Source organism: Dermacentor albipictus, chromosome 1 (genome assembly GCF_038994185.2).
Source record: "Dermacentor albipictus isolate Rhodes 1998 colony chromosome 1, USDA_Dalb.pri_finalv2, whole genome shotgun sequence".
NCBI classification, from domain to species: Eukaryota; Metazoa; Arthropoda; class Arachnida; order Ixodida; family Ixodidae; genus Dermacentor; species Dermacentor albipictus.
In genome coordinates, this window is record NC_091821.1 from 195,682,736 (window position 1) to 195,698,111 (window position 15,376).

At 45.1% G+C, this 15,376-nt stretch overlaps 1 protein-coding gene across 4 annotated transcripts in view; it reads left to right on the forward strand.

Annotated features, from left to right (window-relative positions):
- LOC135897999 (uncharacterized) overlaps positions 1-15,376 on the forward strand; it is a 132,386-nt gene that overhangs the window by 66,126 nt on the left and 50,884 nt on the right. The window contains exon 3 of one of the 4 annotated variants that reach the window (XM_070530705.1): positions 8,633-8,714. The exons of the other annotated variants lie outside the window; for them this stretch is intronic. Within the exon in view, the coding sequence (XP_070386806.1) occupies positions 8,633-8,714 (82 nt within the window). The remainder of the gene's footprint in view (positions 1-8,632; positions 8,715-15,376) is intronic. 4 annotated transcript variants of the gene reach the window in all.

Sequence of the window (15,376 nt, forward strand, 5' to 3'; positions counted from 1 at the left end):
TAATTTTATTATTATAGGAGGAGAAAGAACTTGGGCTAGGAATTTTGAAACTTGGACTAGGAAAGTGGACGGGGAACGGCGCCGCGGTAGCTCAATTGGTAGAGCATCGCACGCGAAACGCGAAGGCTGTGGGATCGTTCCCCACCTGCGACAAGTTGTTTTTTCATCTGCTTTCATTTCCATTAATTTATCGTTTCTTTATTTCATTTAATAAGCACAAATAACTTCCCCTATGTTGTCCTCGGTGTTAGTGCTTGTTGGCTTCTTATGATATTACGTGTGCGTGTATTCCAAGAGAGTTTGTTATTAATCAGTAAACATAGATATTTATATAGTGCTGTTCCGGCTAGGGTGGCGTTCAGGATCATGGAATCCACCAAGCCCATCGACTACGACGTCATGTTGTAGAAAATCAAGGAGGGAGGGTTTATTTAGCTTAGTTACACGGCTCCAGTGCGGAAGCCCACTCCATGCAGGAGCAAGTTAATGTCTCAGTTCACATCAGGAATCTGTGTCCTCACTCTCGAAAAGTATCGGCTTTTAATCCCGTCGTCTTCCCTAGGCGAGTCGACTAGGGAGTCTGAAGACTGTCCAGCAGCAATTCACCATCGTCGACTCCGTTGCGATACAACGCCCCAATTATCCCTAAGCCACAGTAACTCCGCCTCTAAGAAACTGGTTTGGAATTTGTGGAAGAAAGAAATCATCCCGTGACACCGGGTTGGTTCGCCATGGCCCACTCCGTTCTTTGCACAGTCTGCAAGGTGAAGGTCGGGCTGAGAGCCTTTCGTGGAATCCTGCAGCAGCCGATTTGCACGCTGTCTTTCTTCTTGGCTCAGGCTGCCAGGTGATTTGACTCGTCTAATTAACTGCGCTTATCCATTCGTTGACGGGTTCCCTCTCGTTCATCTTTTTCTCCGGTTTCCAGATGATGGGGGGTGAGCGGGGAGGGGGGGGGGGGGAAGGTGAGCCCGTTTAGTCGTTGTCCACGCCGCGCTGGCGTCTGGTTAGGAGGTGCAGTGGTTTGAGGCGTGGCAAACGTTCAATTAACACCCTTGGTGGTGCTCAGATGTAAGAGTGCTCAACCTCTGAAGGAACTCGATCTGCAGTAGGATAACTAAAGAGCAGGGGTTTCTTATTGCGAGTGATTCCATGAAAGCAGTTTTTTTCAGAATTGTTAGGTATTTGCCACTGCTCACACCCCAAAATGGTCTTGGCAAAATCCTTGTTTAACTCCGTTTGATCCTGTACAGAGCTTGCTGTTTTATACAAAACGCAATCACCAGCGCACACCTTGATAATCGTTGAAAATTCCTTTACAATATCATTTATGAATACCAGAAAAAGAAAAGCAAAGGTCTGAGCACTGACACCTGGGGAACGCCAGGACCAATTTCCACACCTCTGGAAGAAACCCGATTGAACGCCACATATCGACAGCGATTAGAAAGATAGACCCTGATCCAATTTAATATCTCTTCATTTTTGATTATATAGTTTAATTTAGGAATTAATTCCTTGTGCGACATTTTATCGAAAGCTTTTACAATATCCATGAAAATTACGTCGACTTGCTTCCCTTATATACAGCCTCTGCAAAGTCATGTATAACGCTAACTAATTGGGTAGAGGCAGAATATTGTCGTCGGAAACCATGTTGAGCGTTTGTTAATATGATCTGCTCTTCAAAAAAATTGGCTATGTCCAGTGATGCAAAAAATATGATCATCAGGAATGGCTCGTACCCGCGTAAGGAAGCAAAGGCGTAGTATCTGAATATGAATGAAGAAACGAAAGAGAGAAAGAAATAAAGAAAGAAGGAAGTAATTTTTATGAAGTGCATTAGATGCTCGCATGTGTCGTATAGGAGGTCGACCTGCAGTGTCATACGTTTATTTCATACGGCGGCTCGTTATGTCTTGCGAGAAGTCTGAGCTCTCCGATCGTATAAGTTATTGCATTACCACGTGTGCATAAGCGTTTCGCCTTCACGTGTTGCAGAAGTGTGACATGCTGCTGAACTTTGTTACGTATAGTATTCCAGATACAATAAAGAAAATACAACCACCCGAATATGCCACTAGATTTCCCCAAATTAACATCTTGGATCCTTTCCTTCTCGATATTTAATTGGAAGAATATTGACGTCAAAGATTATTGTTTTCTACCTCAACAACTATAGTGTCTCGTTCGTTTTACTTATAGGCACATATCTTGTCATGCAGTGTAGTGCATTTTATTTGTTTTACAACTTTCAGCGCTAGGATTGTAAGTTTGTTTTGTACTACCGTCGTACATCATATCTGAGCTCCTTATGCTACCAAGCGTCCTACCCATCAAAGGCAGAACGAATTGATACGTGAGGATTCACTGGCTTTCAGCGATCATAATTGATAGAGATATTTCCGTGAGTCATCATACATCACATTTGAAAAATGACTGATGGTACTTTTCTATCTGCAGAAGTTTCGTGACGGATGTGCGTGGCGTGCTCCTGCGCGCTGCGCACAGATATTGCCTGGAATCTAGAATATATGACGCGAATATTTATGACGAAGTCCATGGCTAACAATATCTACTCCGATGACACGTTACTTTTACGGTGGAACGCGCGACATGTTCGTACGAACGGAGAGCATGCCACAAACAACGGGCGGCCGCCACCGTAGTTTAGGGCAGCCGGCAGCCACGTGACCAGCGGAGTCTTAGCGCCGCGGCTAAGCTGGCTCTGCTCACTCAACTCATGTATAGATATACGAAGCAACAAATGCAAAATGATGCGAATTTGCTTGCGCTTTCGCAGGTGCGGCAAATGGGACGAGGGCCCCTTGATGCATGCGATTTTCCCCTTTCCCTTACGCCCAGTGTAGGGTAGCAGACGCCGTCTAGTGGACCTCCCTGCATTTCCTCACCTTGCTCTTTCTTCTCTTATCGATGTTTGGCGTGCTGAACGTCTATGCGAAAACGCACATGCGGCGAGGACGGGGAACCAATCGCATCGTCAGAAACATCACTGAGGCCTGCCTAATTGATATTTTGTATTGATAAAGTAGTTAACTCAAATACAAAAAAAGAATAAATGATCGAAAACAATTTCTAACTTGTTTTGATTTGGTTTTTAACCGAAGCGAACTGACGCCAAGAATAATTCACTCTTCTGCTAGATGCTAACAAATGTCAAAATCGCAGCGGCCATGCCCAATGCATGTGAAACGGTAATGCGAAGTTCGCATTTGCGAAACTCGCAGCTCCGAGAAACGCACTGTAAGATCGTACTATGTGAAGCAGGCTTGAGTCGCCTTCTAAAGTAGCACAACTGCGTACAAAATGGAAAAAGATAATTACGCGCAGATGTTATCGAAACTTACGCGATACGGGTGTACGCGTAAGTAAAATTTGTACGGGTGTCATACGCGGGGCGCTTTCAATTGCGATCGAGCCCGATCGGGATCAGATTTCTCGATCGCGATTGTCTCTTTTGTGCAAGTTGAGAATAAATTTTCTTCAAACCCAAGCGTTCCCCCCAAGGTGATTTAACAGCACTGTGGTAGGCGCACTGAAGCGGTCACTTGTGCGCGTATAGTGTGGTTGCTCGCCGTTCCCTTCGACACACGCGTACGGAAACGGGGACTTGTACGCTCACTTATACGCTTAGCGAGACGGCTATACCGTGCTCCGTGTGGTCGGGCCCTAACACAGGCTTCCGAGAGTGAGGATGACTCGGCGACGTCTTCTCCACTCATGCAACACTTGGCGCGCCAGCGCGGCAGCAGGTGTTCCCCATCGCTCGCTCTGCTCCGTCGAGGTGCGCACGTGACGTGGCGTCGCAGCCAATGGGAATTTAGGCGCCATTTCGCTGCTTCAGACGCCGGCTTTTTCCCTAAATGGACCATCTGATGCCTTTGCATCAAAATTACTAGCGGGCGCTCTGCAGCGCTGCTGATCGCTCAGCTAGTACATGGATAGTATATGGATTTGTCGAGTCTTCATGCTGACATCATACGCTATTGTGGCGTTGTTACGCTTTAGCTTTCTAAATTTCCAAGCAAGTATTTTTATAAGTGCATGAAGGTAACAAGTTTCCGAGCACACGTATAATCATGGCGAATTGTTGCATTTATAACGCCATACTTTACTGAAAAAGACCCATTCGCAAAATGATAAAGAAGTTTAGAGCCAGAAGGATGAGGTATATACAAATCCATGTATAACCTATCATCCCCATGTTGTATGAACTGCCATACTTTAGTATTAGAGATCACAGGAAACTATGGCCGACTGCATGCGTTGCGAGCCCGGTGCGAAGCACCTACAGTCTTACAGGGCGCTTTCACTTGCGGCGTTGGCACTTTCACTTATAACTGCTGTCTTGTGCCACTGTTTCTTGCTTCACAGTGGTAACAGCAGCGATCATGGTGACAAGCAAGGATTAGCATATGTAAGCTGATGGTGATAGAACGAAAAAGCGCGGCCCACTTGCATATGTATTTCCGTATATATCTATGGACTTCGGCATCGACCTCAATGATGAGTATCAGGTTGGAACTTTGATTCAGGCGGGCCTCTTAGCTTTTTTATCATTGTCTCTCTCTTGCCGTACTTTTGAAGCGTTGCGTGTTCTACACTTAGGTTAGGTTACAAACTAGCCGCTCTTCTGGCTGACCTCTCTGTTCTCTTCATATATTGACAAGGACGCAAAGAGTGGCGCCAAAGCAATTTTCTCTGTTATTTATTTCTTTCTTGGTGAGCCCTCCAGGACAAGAGCCCGTTAGATTAACAATTAGACCACAACCGCACGCACCCCTCTACTTATCTAGTGCCAACTCCCAATAAGCTATTTCATGCTATTGCCGCGTGCATCACGTGCATGCGAAAGCACATGCGCACGCCAGTTTCCATTCAGCCGCAGACGCTTGAGCGAAACGGGCTAGTCATTGTCAGCCTTACCACTATCCATCGCATCTTACTTCCTCCTGCGTACACCTTTCCTCACCATTATACCCTCGAAAAACATCAAACATCGCCTTCGTCCTCTTAACATCATTCCGTTGAAGCCCCACAGTGCACACCAAGGAACTGTTGTCGCCACAGGTGGTGAATGATGTAGAACACAAATTAGCATAAATGTCGCATGAGATTCCATGGTGCATAAGATGACAACGGACGCAGTTTTACTCATCATATTTAGCTTTACAGCATTTAAATAACTGCTTCACAAAAGTTTCGTCTTACATAGATTCCAACATGTGCGTTAGATTTGCCTAAATTTTTTGTGTGGGAAATAACAGAACATCCATCGTACCAACGCTAACTCTGGCGCCTTCGCATGTCATCACTATCCTGTGGAAGTGAACATTGTTATGCCTTTATTTTTTAAATGGAAACTTTCGAGAGAGCGTTAGTAAAACGCCAATTGCTGATAGTTGGTTGTTTTGGTGAAACTTAGGTGCTGTAACGTAATGCATTTTCACCAAAACAAATTTCAAGATTAGAGAAACGGACTGTAAGTGCAGCCAATGACAGGTATTTAGTTTTTGGTGCAGCACTAGGCATGTACGAGAGGACAAAATCAATCACTCGTGACTAGCCAGCCCATATATGTGAATGTTAGACAGGCCGCTACTTATAATACATTGTGGCTTGAGACCCAGTGGCTTGTCACGTTGCTAAGGCCTCTAATACGGTGTAAAGAACAAAGAAACCGGGGAGGGGGCGTATCCGTGCTTTCACAGTCAAGTTAACGAATAAGGGAAATAGCGATCTTGTTTTTGTGAAAAGTGACACAGACTCAGCAGCCCTGTGCAAATGACTGCGATAAGCAGTTCAACTGCAATTTACCCATTCCCATGACTCTCAACCCCTGTGATGCAACAGAATGAATGTTTATGTAAGTAGTGCTCAAGATTGCTCTGCACTTGTACGCCACTGTGTACTGCTCAGCAATTGTTGTCACGTTGTGCCCCTTCAAGCGGGCAAATTCCCCCGAAGTGGGGGTTTGCTTTATCGGTGACATGGGGAAATTTGTAGTTCTCGGAAACACCACATCAGTAAGTCAGGAGCAACTGCTTAATATACATAGAAGTGACACTGATGATGGCCGTGGATTTCTGATCAGGCACTTTGGTTTCAAAGGAGGCGTAGGGAGGGGGTAGGCTTCAGGTGCGCAGGAGGTCGCAGGCGAGCAACAAAGCAACTTGCCACGTAGTTTCTCGAGTTTCTCGTAACTTAAGAAGTTGGATGATTAAACATCAAACATCGCCTTCGTCCTCTTAACATCATTCCGTTGAAGCCCCACAGTGCATACCAAGGAACTGTACCACATTTGTTCACACCACAATACTTTACAAGTTTCATTTGGATTACAAAAGCTATTTCTTATTTTCTGATGCTACAGTGTGACCTGTTAAACTGTTTTGTTATCTAGGCAAATAACATTCCAACGATTTTTTAAAATTCTTTCGTTGGCAATGCGGTCCGTTGGTAGAGTATCGCAAACATGCATTTCGCAGTTATAACTTAACTAATGTGAAGTGACAAGCGATGAACAATCTCCCGCATTGCTTCGGTAAATATCCGTTGGAATGTATGGCAGAGGCTGGGAACGAGGATATTACATTGGAGCTGTTTAGCGAAGTCATTGACTCGGGGCTGCTTAGCCTGTTCGATTGACGCTCTACGAAGAAGCTGGCTGGTAAAGATGCTTGGGTTATTAACGGATTAAAATAGAAAGTTAGTGATAAAGTGAAACTCTCACAAATAATAATAAAATAGGCTAATTATAAAAATACCCCTATTTATGACAATAACGTAGGATATAAAAGAGGATAGCAAATCTGGAGGAATGCCTGTTCTCCCTGCATATGAAACGGATGCCGTATACAGTGAGAACTTTTTAGAACCATCCAATTTCAGGCGTCGTCCGCCTTTCTGGTAGTTTCTGATCTGGTAGTTACGCGATCTTGGACCAAGATGAGCGGACGGGAGAAGACGACAAGGATTGCTCTTTGTTCTTTACATAGCCCTTATGCTTTTTGTGTTGTAAATAAATAAAGAAGGAATTTCATATTTTTGTGCTACTTTAGTGTGACCCGTTAAAAGCGTATTGTAGGGTGCAGTAAAGTTATAAAGATTTATACTTTTTTTTTGTATGATGGGAGAAAGCGAGAAGGAGTGATATTTTCTCGGTTGAGTCTTTGGTGCTCTAAAGCTTATTTTCAACCTCGAAAAAATGGATTTTATGTTTTCAGTTGCTATCTTTCCTGGCCCGTTAAAACTATTTTGCCATCAAGTCGGAGACTGAAGCTATAACGCAAATGTGCAGAAAAAAAATTTGACTTGCTTGAATTCACGTATTGTTCGATACTTGATTGCATCCGATGAAGATAACGTGTCATTTGATACGTTTTCTTTTTGTGATTAGACGACACAGTTGAAAGACGACACGCATGTTAGACCGTAATGCTGAGCCAGTTGTTTTTTTCGAAAGTACAGTTTAGTCGAATTATCGTTAACCTAAAGGGCACGTATCACCAAGCAGTTTCAACCTGATTGGGACCCTGTTACGAATAACTGTATGTCGTTGCTTCCAATTTAGGGGCAAATGTATCTGTTCTTTTTGATCTGTTGCTAACTACACGGGCATCATGCTCTTTGGGTATTTCTAGAGTCACTGAAGTGTAGTGTATGGCCTCTTGCTTGTGTGAAGCTCGTGTGCACTGTTACACTCACTGCAATAAATGCCATGTATTAAAGAAAAGAAACGTGGAGCAGTGGTAAGGGCTTCGTTTCAGAGCCTTGAGGTCCTTAGTTCCAACACACGTAAATTCACGCACTCCTTTCTTGTTTCATTTTCGTTTCGCATGATGTTAAAAGAAGCCTTGATATTACAGGGATGTGCTGATACCTAACTCGTAACTGCTAAGCGCAGTAAAATAAACGGGATTAATTTGTCGGTACTCGAGGGGTCGTCGCGGAGGGCCCAACCAAGACGCGACCAGCGCAGCAGGGTTCTGGAACAGCACTGCGCGTTCCGCGCTTGCGCATCGAGCACGTGCCGCCCAGCTTTATTTTTGCCATTTTGTCATCGTTCGCAGCCGGCACCAGAGAGCCATTTTCTTGCGAATTATTTTTCAAATTCGTTGAAGTAAAATATTCTCTGCCGGTTACAATGTCACCAAGTGGATTGTGCAGTGAAAACGAGAAGAGGCAAGGTTAGTCGACATTCATGAGTACAAAAAGCGTTTCCAAAACACGAAAATGAAATAAGCAATAACGAGGTGCAGTCAGAGAGTGCAGGCGAAGGCAGCAATATAGTGCTGCCTTCATCAGCTCCCGCTGACGGTATGCCCTTATTTCAGTAGCTACCAGGTTATGTTATCTGCGTTTATTCATCATGCCCCGTTAACAGCAGTTGCAGATATACAGCTATACTGTAATAGTTACGTATGGATAGCTGTACATCGCTAGTCACGAAAAATCACGAAAAATGGTGTTTGTCGCTTGTATAGCTGGTTTGTTTAGTTATTCACAGTATTCAGGATGCGGTAAACATTCAGTGTGTTTAATTTTTCCAAGCGCAAGGCATAAAAAAATGGCTGCGCTGTAGCATCCGTACACGTTTCTTTCCGTACAGCCTCTGCACATTGCGGAAGGTGCTTCATCCTATTCAACATTGCAATCACTTATTCCAAGTTCGCAGCTGCGCGTCGTCAAGGGTGAGTACATGATCTCTGCTTGTTCGAGTGGTGGAGCCATGCTGTGATGTTTCTGGTAGTGGAGTCGGTATTGCCTACCTGCGGTTGGTCTCGGTGTTTTTTCCCAGTGCACAAGTGATCTGGTGCTCAGAGCTAAACTAATCACAGCCACCGGTTTTCAGTCGTAATGGTCTGTACGTCCACGCTCGGGTTTACCTGACTACCGAGCCGACACCTGATTATGATGGCCGCTGCTGGCACTGTGTCCGAATTGGGCTTATCTTACAGTGAAACACAACTTTCATAGTTGCATGGCGCTGGTCGGCGGCTCACCGCCGATCACGACTCCACAACGACTGCTTTGTTTGTACAGGAACCAGCAGCTATACTCTCTACCTCGACAAGAACGCCTTTTAACAAGAGGTCTGTGCCCAGGGTTACAAAGCTAAAATCAGGAGCTCGTGCACCCACCGGAATGAGCCTTAAATCATTCGTATGCAGATTCAATGGAGTAGAGCAGCCAGACTGGTTTTCCCAAGGTTTTTTCACTGGGGATAGCATCATGCAGGCTGTAACTCTATATCCCATTTCATGCCAAAAGAACTTTGGTGACCTCTCCAGTTTTTCAGAGCTGTATTGATAGATGGTGCTCATGAATTAGGACGACTGTTACATTTATCAGCACACTAATTCAACTCGGCAGGGCGACAAATGCTGGTCTTTCGCCAAGTCAGATACTCCTTCGACACTGACGCAAAAAATGGTCGGCCATCTTTTGCCGGTTTAGCTCCAGCGACAGGTAAGTTGATCAATGTTATGATCGGCCTGGAATTCGACCTCTCAAGTGTGGGAAATGTTCCAGCTCGCTTTCCCGTGTCGAAGCAATTGCCCTCATCACCAAGAAAGCGTTGCCGATATGGTCCCTGCCACGTCCTGAGCTGACACGGGCAACCAGCAGGCCACGAAGAGGAGGAGGCAGTCGACTTCACGACTTGGCAAGAGGCACAAGACTGGCCCTGGCACAACAGGCTGGCACTGAGATGTCCATAGGCGCAACCCCAACTAGACTTCGACTACCACTAGACAAGAAAAAGTGAATGACCATTTCGTCGCTGAACACGAAGGCACTAACACCTCCATGGGCGCAACTCCAAGCAGACATCGACTACCACAAGACCGTGAGAAGTGAATGACCGCTTCGGTGGAAACCTCTCCACGAATTGTAACGGCTGTACACGAGAGCTTATTTAAGGCCGTCCTCGTCACCGTGTTAGGCAGAACCGCTTGAGACTCGGATATAGTCACATGTACCACTGAAGCGAATATATTCTTTCTATTTTTCATCATCGCCATGCCCGCCTTCGTGATGCAACCGCTCTCAGAAACGAAGGAGAGGCGATCCTATAGAAAATTGAGATGGGGTCAGAGGTTCGCGTTTACTTTCTTTTGTGTGGGCAGGGTAAGTGGTCTGGGGCTGATCGCAGCCTCGATTTCAGCTAAGGGCTGTTGTTTGCTTCGTGAAATTGTAGTAGCTGTCACACATAACTTTATTTAATATCTTTAGTAACCAGACCATCATTTCATTCAATTTGTCTCTGGAAGCGTTTCTCTAAAAAAAAAAAGCAACTTTACATCTGACCTGGTATCTTCTGAAGAAGTTCTAGATGCCTTATTCTGGTAATGATCTCCACGAGCTGCTTAGGTTCTTCTAAGCACAATGGAATGTCTTGGTGTTCTCAGAAAACATGACTCGACAGACTGATTTTGAGGTAAATCTTCTGAACACATTCGGAAATTTGAGATGAAGCCCGGCCACGGCGGCCGCATTCCGATGGGGGTGAAATGCGAAAACACCCGTGTATTTAGATTTAGGTGCACGTTAAACAACCCCAGGTGGCCTAAATTTCCTGAGTCCCCCACTATGGCGTGCCTTATAATCAGAAAGTGGTTTTGGAACGTAAAACCTCATATTTTTTTTAATTTGAGGCCTACACGTTAGTCACCAGTTCAATGTGCGTTACGCGCGCAACTGCACACGTGAAAACGACGATGTACGGGTGCGTGTTCTTGCCATGATCTTTTGCGTTCAGTATTCAAGCAAAATGTGCGCCTGTTTCACTGAAGTGTGGAGCCTGTGTCATTCTTTAACAAGGCAAAGAAGACATTGGACCACTAGACGCACGACTGCTGAGACGGATGCATGTCACATGTTTCTTGAGCATTTTTTTACGTAATTTATTTTTCCCGCACAAAGGAGTACTGTGCCCTCAGTTCCAATTACAAATTGGTAAATCACCGCACGCATAATGCGGAGGATGTAGGTTTAGTACACACCTGCGGCAAATTATGTTTTCATCAACTTTCATCTTCCTTTACGTGATTATTTCTAGATTTCAATCAAACAATAACTAACCTTCCGCATGCTTTCTCTGGATTTATTGTCTGTCACTCTGTACGGTAATGATTACTAAACATTAAGGCCCTCGGATCTCCGTTTTCTTGATCATCTCAGTTCCATAAAAGGGTCTAATGCGCCAGCGTGCAGAATATGATGATTGAGGTGATATGATGATTGATTGCAGAATATGATGATGATCAGGTGCAGATATGATGATGATATGATATGAGGTTGCGCTGATAAAAAGCTTAGGAAAATGATGTTCCGACCGAATAATGGGATGCTTGACTCAGTTGACTCAGGAGAACTGAGTAGAATTGAGCCTTTCTTCAACTTCATCGTAGGTCGCCGGTGCCAGCAAAGTCGATTATCAGGAAATCAGTGGCACACGTCTTGCGCGACACAATGAATGGTGCTCGTCTTTGAAGGCTTCTCGCTTTACCTGAATATTCAAACATACTCGTGATTTTCGAATATGCTTAGTAGTGAGATGAGTCTCGCATATATGGTTGGGAAGGGTGGAGTTGTGAAAAATTGCGGCGACCAGGCGGTAATTCAAACAAGCTTTGACAAGTAACTATTTCTGCAGAGGTAAGACAGATTCTAGCTCCTACTGCTACGTTGGAAAAGCGAATTGGTGTTTCTTCACCTGAGCCACGATTTCGTAGCGATGCCTTTTCTGACGAGATTCCTTTTCCTGCTTTTCGCTCTTCGTAAGTGGCTATAAAGACGGTTCGCCCGCGTTATCAAGGGGATCAGCCTGCCACGAACGGTGTATGATAACAATGGCATAGAATCGAGGGGAACGCATCGCTACGAAATTGAAGCTTTGATGTGGTCAAGACTGCAGTAAGACTATGGCTTGGGCAGCTAGTAGATGGCTACGATAGCCAAAAATCTCCATTATACCGGAAAACTTGATTTCAGTATCCTCTCAGTTACTCCCTTTATCAGAAGCTCGCCCGGAATTTAGGTACCAGGGAAGTAAATCCATAGGTATGGGTCTATTCTCTGCTGGGTTTCTAACACACTCTTGGCGACAAAGGGTATCGGCGCTGAATATCGCATTAAATGTAGTGAAATCCGCCCAGATCTACGATATTTCGCTTTTGGGAGGTTCAGCGACCAATTGAGGTATTTCTTCCGTCCGGTACCTATCACCTAGCCCATCATTTCATGCCTGGGAAGAGAAAGCTTCCTAATCGGTGCTACTCGGCAATTCGATACGACCAGAGTCCCTGCTTCTTCCTTGACCACGGATGTGCGCAAATATGCAACCGCGCCGTAAGCTTTAGGGGTTTCATCGTTCAAAACGTGTACTACGGTCAAGCCATCTTTGTGATATCTACCATATTATCTGAATACTATTCCAAATGGGGTAGTTGGTTGTTTATCCCAAGCAGCTCTAGTTTGGCAGAGGTCTCTCATTATTAAAATCAAAACTCCATAATATTGGGAACATTTAGTTCTCGCGGTGACAGGGGAAATGATCCATAAGGAGCTACGAATGCAACCTGATACCTGAAAATTAATCGTATTTTTTTTTTGTTACAGTTCCGGCCCATGTTTAAGATTGCCTGCATAAAAAATTCCATATTGTCACCGTTTTTATTACATAGTCACAGTTTTTATTACATAGATATCTGAGGAGATGTCAGACATCTACTGCCGGACACGAAATCGCTCAGGGCCCATCCTCTTCCCTTGGTGTAGGGCGCACACGAAAAAGAAAGACAAAGCAGAAAGAAAGACCACGTAGCTCCTTTTGGCGTTTTTTTAAATGCAATATTATATATACAGGGTGTCCCAGCTAACTTTAGCCAGAGTTTAAAAATATGCAAGTGCCACGTAGCTGGAGACAACAAAACTAATTAGCCAAGTCTCTATCTACTGCCCTCCGTAGAACAGACTGGACGAAGTTCAGGTCGCTTATGGAAGACGAATGTCAAGAAGGCCACCCGTCATTCCTTGAGAACCAGATTTGAAATGCACTGCAAGAGGCTATGTTCACTTTTAGGCCTTCTCCAAAGTATACGAAATATGAAAGTGAATTGGAAAGGTTTCGAGTGATTCGCCGACGAGCAGAAAGAAGATACAGGCTCACCAAATGTATTCATGATCTGAGGGAGGCGAGGCGGATCCAAAAGAAAATCCAGCGCGGCATCGATACGTTGCAATTTCAAAAGTGGAAATCCTTTGCGAGTCTTTGGATCCTCGTAAGCCTCTGTAACTGATATGGAGAACTCTGCGTGGCCTACAATTGTCTACACAACAGCGCCACCCTTTTAAGTCTCTTTGCCTGCATCAGGGACAATGTGAGATCGACGTTGCTGAGGACTTCTGCGCAAGAGTAGCTAGCTCGCCGTCACTGTCTGTATAAACACCACGTGAGGTTCCGGCACCCCAAGACTGCTGCATGGATCGCATGTTCTCTATGGAGGAGCTAGAAGCTGCGTTGGCGACTTGTAGAAAGTCATCATCGCCTGGGCCCGACGGGATCACATACAAGACACTTGGAAACCTTGGCCAAAAATCCCGTAGTGTACTCTTCAAGAGATACAACTAATTCGGGCGCGAATGATTTCTTCCTTGTGAGTGGAAGGTAAGCCGCCTAGTACCTTTACTTAAGCGTTTCAAATCTCCATTATGCTTAGCATCGTACCGTCCCATCGCTCTTGCCAGTTGCGGTGGGAAACTAATGGAAAGGATGCTGTTGACGCACCTTGAATGGTATTTACAGCACAATGAGGTATATCCGAATGCAATGGCGGGCTTCCGGCGCGGTCGATTATCCATCAATAACGTGGTTCACTTGGTAACATCTATTCAAGATCAAAAGAGCATGAAACGATTAACGGTGGCTGTTTCTTGATGTCCAAGGCGCATACGATAATGTAGCACACCAAGTAATCCTCGATGTTGTGACTGATGTGGGCATTGGTGGCCGTTCACTGCGCTGGACTCAGAGCTATCTGGAGGATAGATCCTTTTTCGTGCTTACAGAGGATGGAGTGACATCCCACCATCTCACCAGCAAAGGTGTGCCGCAAGGCATGCTGTTAAGCCCCACGCTCTTCAACGTAGCACTGTTGGGCCTTGTTGGATCATTGCCAAGGACGGTCCAGATATCCATCTACGCAGATGATATCGATCTGCACCTGGGCGTCTGGTGTGACACGTTCGCAAATACGAAAGAGGCTGCAGAAGGCGATCACACAAACACCTTTTATCTGCATACGAAAGACCTAGAACTCTCCTCAGAAAAGTGCCGATTAGTCGCATTCACACGCAAAACAATGACTCCATATGTTATGCGCGTAAATGGACAAGTAATTGCTTACGAAACAAAACACCGTTTTCTTAGATTCATCATCGATCGTGATTTGTCTTGGACGCCACATATTTCATATATGAAAAAGATAAATTGAAGTCATAGCGCTGAATTGACAGGGACATGAAAGACGACAGGACGTGCGCTAATCCTGTCAATCCAACGCTGACTTCAGTTGATGGATCGAACCAACACAAAAAATCAGCACTCCTAGATGAAAAAGATGTTGACGAAAATAGGCTATGTACCCAGCTTTGTCGCAGGAAAGTCTTGGGCCGCATCTGTGCAATCAATGCTACACCTGTACCGTGCATTATTTATGTGCTTCCTAAGATACTGCCTGCCCGTGCGGGGATGCACCAGTAAAACGAACCTTCGTGCACTCCGGAGTATACAAGCACAAGTTCTTCGGACATTCCTCGGTCTCCCTAACTGTACATCCACAGCAGCCCCAATCGACATAGCGCGTGACCACCCTATAACAACATAAATTGCAGTCGACGCTCTAAGAGTGCACATTGGACATGTTGCAAGGACACCACTTCATGATCCTGCTTGCCTGCCAACAACTAGGCCATATACGAGTTTTAGCCGTCTCGTGACTACTGACGGAGCATCGCTACTAACGAATTACGTCCCAGCAGCATGGCCTTCCCTGCCACTGTGGACTTTTCACACTGAGGACTTTTCCTTGTTCATTGAAGCAACAACAATAACACAAAAGGTTCGCTTTCACTGGACTCCATTCACCTCGAGTATACCTTACCATTCTAGGCATCAGGAAGAAGGCACAAATGCCGTCAGTAGCATTGAAGCAGGCACCATTATTGCTATTACATGATGTCTACAGTGACCGCTTATATGTTTACACCGATGGGTCGGTCATACACTCCAGTTCAGCAGGTGCAGTATTTGTCCCAGCAAAATCTGCAGTGATAAAATTCAGGACATCGC